The following is a 4413-nucleotide window of genomic DNA, read 5'->3' on the forward strand; positions in this document are numbered from 1 at the left end:
GGGTGGGTAATCAGGGTGGAGTGAGTCGGTCGCTGATCAGATCCGCGCGATGAGACGGACCAGAGCACCTGATTGCGGCCCGATTGTTGGCCGCCCCGCTTTCACAACTCTTATCAGGGTGTTGCCAAAACGGCGGCGGCGCGCGTACCGTCGTGTCGGTGCACGCCGGGCCGGCGCGGCGCGGCCCCGACCAGGAAACGACCACCGCGGCCCCGTAGCGCGGAGGAAGAAAGGAAGTAAGCGCGAGAGATCTCCTTCCGAGATTATAGATTTCATATTTTGCGCGGCTCCCGAAATCCAGTTCTCCTACGGCGCGGCGGTGCCATTCCCGATGAAACGAGCGCTCCATCGCCCGCCGAGCGTTAGCGCGTGGGGTGGGACTCCGCGGCACTGCCAGAAATAAAACAAGTGCGGCCGCTCGCGGCAGTACAAATGTAGGGAGGCGGAGAAAATGGCAGGGTAGGCGACGACGGCAGCCCGGGTGGCGCCTTGGCCGCCTTGGCCTGGCCGTCCCGACCAGCCCGACGCGGACGGATGTCAACATTTGGAGGCTCTCCGTGTTTGACTTTTTCCGCCACTTAGCACGGCCGCGTCTCCCAGCCCGCCAGAGTACGTGCGTCATGTGCGGCTCTGCTGGCAAAGTGTGGGTACGCCTATAGCCGGGATAGCGAAAATACATTCCACGAGCCGGTGGGACTGTTATCCGGGGCTCGGCCAGGACCGTCCTCGCTCTGCCCACGCCCGCCCCGGCTCCCAGGGCGGTGACGCAGTGCGAGGCAGGTGGTGACGTGCGACCCGGTGTGACGCGGAGGAGGAGGAGGTGGTGGTGCTGCGGCCGCGCTGGTGCAGTTATCGGGGGATGGACGGCTCGCGGGTCTGTGACGGGTCTGTGACGGGTCTGTGACGGGCCAGTGACGGCCCGGTGACGGGCGTGGCTGGCGGGGCCTGGTTAGCAGGCCGCGCACGTAGGTAATTCCCTACTGCACTAGCCGGTGCGGTAAGGAGGTCACTCTGCCGCGCGACGGGACATCTTTCATAATAAGTCGCATCAGGACGACGTCGTTGCGTGGGCCGGCCCCTCCCCGCCTGCCCCGCCCAACAGGCTCGACTTGGCTGGGGTCAGCCGCCGGGTCAGGGCTTGCTGCTCAGGGGGTTGGCGTCCCCTCGAGCCTCGTCTCAAACCGTTCTCCCGGCCGCCGGCGCGGGGGAGGGCCAGGAGGCCCGGGGCGGGGACAGCGGCTCGCGCTCGCCGTATTATATTTGTCGCTTTTTATCCTGCTCTGCAAAACTCCCGCGCGGCTCAAGCCCGGCTCGCCAACGCCCACGACACGGCTGCCGCGCCGACCCGGCACACGCACCTAACCGTAGCGTGGCGGGGCGTGGCGGGGCAGGGCAGGGTGTGGCGGGCGGGGAGTGATTCACCACAGAGGTCACGCAGGGGGTCGTGTACTCACCTGGAGTGGCGCTCCTCCTCGGACTGGGACCCCCTCCTGGTGTGGCCGTCGCGCTGCTTCCGGCGGGCCGGCACCACGCCGTCGTACTCCCGCTCGCGGCCGTAGATGGAGCCGCCGAAGGGGTCCTCGCCCAGGTAGTACTTCCTGGTGGTGATGGCGTCCACCGTGTCGCGGCCGTCGCCGTTGAGGTCGCCGTTGCGGTGCGGCTGCGAGCGCGACTGGGAGCGCTTGAGGCCGCTGCGCGCGCCCGACTGGCGGGGCGGCGCCACAGGGGCGATCTCCTCGGGGGAGTCGTCGGTGCCGTCGTTGGGGGAGGAGCCGTCGCCATCCTGGGCCGAGCGCCGGCCGCTCTTGCTGCGCTTGCTGCGGCTCATGCCGAGCAGCGAGCCCTCCGCGGCGCGGTACGTGGGGCTGGGGGAGCGCGACCGCGACGACCCTCCTCGCGACTTGTTGCTCAGCTTCCTGGACGCCTTGTTCTTCCGTTCCGAGCTGCCGGACCGGAATTTGCCGACCAGCTTCCGGAAGGAGTCGCCGATGATCTGGGACGCGCTCTGCTGGTGAGCCTTCACCGTCGTGACGGGCCCCGGTGGCGGCGTGGGCGTCGACGGGTGGCGCGACGACGACGAGTACGCCGACGGCGGCGGGATGTCGGCCGCGAAGCGCGTCCGCTGGTACAGCTTCTTGTTGGCCGGCATGGGCGGCGGGCTGGGCGACGGCGACGCGCCGCGGTGGTGGTTGCTGTACTCGGGCGAGGACGGCGGCCAGTCGCGGAACGAGTCCTTCTTCCTCAGCGCGCTACCGGAGCTCCGGTAGCCCACCTCGTCCTCCTGCAACAGGGCGAGCGCCGAGGTGAACACGGTGGCACCCGAGTCGGCCGGGCCAGACCTGGCCAAGCCAGGCCGCCGGATGAAACCCAACACCGGGTGTCGTGGGAGTGAGGCACCGCGAGGGCAGCCACGGCTCCACCCGCCAGCTGGAGCTCCACGCAAATGGACATCGGGGTGCTCTAGCTTCGCTTTCGCGGAAATCGCACACTCACACACATGCAGACATGCACACCAGTCATTAGTCACCCCAGTCGCCCATTCGTTGTACGGGAGAAAAACGCTCGCACTGGCCAGCATTTAGACCGGAACTCACTCACCTCCCTCTCACTCACACACTTTCAAGACATTCGTGGAAACTTGCCTATCACACTTCAAAACACCGCCTGTCAGAGAGCGAGCAAATCTCTCCCGTTCTGGTAGCCAGAAAAGTCCATTCTTGGCGCAAGAACATGCGCTTAGCGTAATCCGAAATTTACCTTGTACTACGGTGAAAAAAACATGTGATGAGTAAATGTTTTTCAGGCTTCAAGCTCAATTTTTTGCGCCAAGAACACCCTGTTGTTTTTCGTGGTTCCTTACCGGTATCCTCTCGAGGGCGGGCATGTCGGCGGAGAGGTAATCCTATAATCACAGTCACTCGGCGGGAGCACCCGTCACCCGGGCGGCATGATGGTGTCCGGGCGCGGGCGGGGCGGGGCGTGACGGGGGCGCGGCGGAGGCGCCCCGCGGCGCGACGGCGAGCTACACGGTGCTTTACTACATGATCGGGCCGACGGGCCGACGCGAGACTAGAACGGCGATCGGGGGACTAATCACGAGTACGGCGGCGATCGCGAAGCACCCAGAGCGCGCGGGGTGCGTGTGAGTGTGAGTGCGGGTGGGCGTGTGTGTGTGTGTGTGTGTGTATGTGTGTGTGCGGTGGCGAGCGGTCGCGGCGAGGGTCGGGGGCTGACTGGCCCCGCGCGGCTCGGTGAGCCCGCCGCGGCTCAGTGCGGCGGCGGCGCCGCGCCAAAGAAGAGGGGGCTGGCGGAGGGGGTCAGTCCAGGGTTTCGCTAGCCTCCTCCCACTCGCGCCGAGCCTTCTTGGGGGGCTCCCTCGCCAGGCCGGGGCGCGGCGGGGCGTGGTGGTGCGGCGGTGCTCTCGCCGGCCAGGGCGTCCTACTGGCTGCTGCTGCCGCCGCTCGGGACGCCGCCACTGCCGCTGCAGCAGGTCATGCACGGCGACAAGGTCCCCCGCAGCAGCCGCGAGAGGACAGTGTCGCAGCAGTGTGTTTGCCCGCGTGTTCTTGTCACTCGCGACCACTCATCTACACAATGGATCCTCAGTCCAGTCGCGGTTCGGGTCCTCGTCACCCCAAACTTAACCCGGTGCTAAGGAAGCAGCACGGCTCGGTGTCCCTGCGTATCCAGAAAGTACGTCCGGCATTCACCGTTTTACGAACCGGCCCGCTTTAGCCCATACAAGTTCTTATGGCGCCTGTCAAGTAGGCAACATCATACCTGCAGTGCATGAATGTACTGCGTGGTGGCCTACCCCCAACCTCACAGGCGCCATGCTCCTAAAATTTACCGAACAAATCTAAGAAAAACAAAACAAACGGACGTACTTTTCGGACGATCCCTTATGGGCGCCACTCCCAGAAGCGCTCGCCGTGTCGGATTATTTTCAGCAGCCGGCCCCGCCCGCCCGGTGACAAAACGTCCGCTCTAATGTGTCCCGATTGTTGCATCACGGGGAGGAAATGATTCCGCCGAGAGTAATACTGCCTCTGCTGGAGACTCCGGAGGGAGACGTGTGTTCTCGCGCGTGTAGGTCTCCGGTCTCCGTCTCCTGGATTGCCTTCTTTCCCCCTCCCTCCCCCATCTCCCTCACACAGACACTCGCAGACTCACGCCCACTTCTCAACAAACGACTCGACGCGAGCTACCGCCGCGATGGGCTCTCCGGAGCACTGCGGAAGTGACTCTATAAAAAAGAGTCGGGGCGGGGTGGGGCGCGCGACGGCTCGGCTCCGCTGCTCCCTGTCGGGTAGGCAGCCCATTCGACTCCGCGGGAGGTGCTGCTCCAGCCGGCCCCAGCTGTGCTCCAGCAGAGTCTCCAGCAGCAGCGAGGGGCCCTGACCTTGACTCGCA

General features: G+C 65.6%; 1 protein-coding gene across 1 annotated transcript in view; it reads right to left on the reverse strand.

The window, feature by feature from the left end:
* The window catches only part of LOC127748709 (splicing factor, arginine/serine-rich 19-like), a gene marked incomplete in the record, with an annotated part of 31272 nt that extends 27128 nt beyond the window's left edge, over positions 1–4144 (reverse strand). The window contains 2 exon segments of the mRNA XM_052269853.1: positions 1455–2281; positions 2861–4144. Coding sequence (XP_052125813.1) covers positions 1455–2281; positions 2861–2884 — 851 coding nt within the window.
* Positions 4145–4413: the final 269 nt, after the last annotated feature.

The sequence above is a fragment of the Frankliniella occidentalis genome, unplaced genomic scaffold, assembly GCF_000697945.3.
Source record: "Frankliniella occidentalis isolate FOCC.00 unplaced genomic scaffold, Focc_3.1 Scaffold105, whole genome shotgun sequence".
In the NCBI taxonomy this organism is placed as follows: Eukaryota; Metazoa; Arthropoda; class Insecta; order Thysanoptera; family Thripidae; genus Frankliniella; species Frankliniella occidentalis.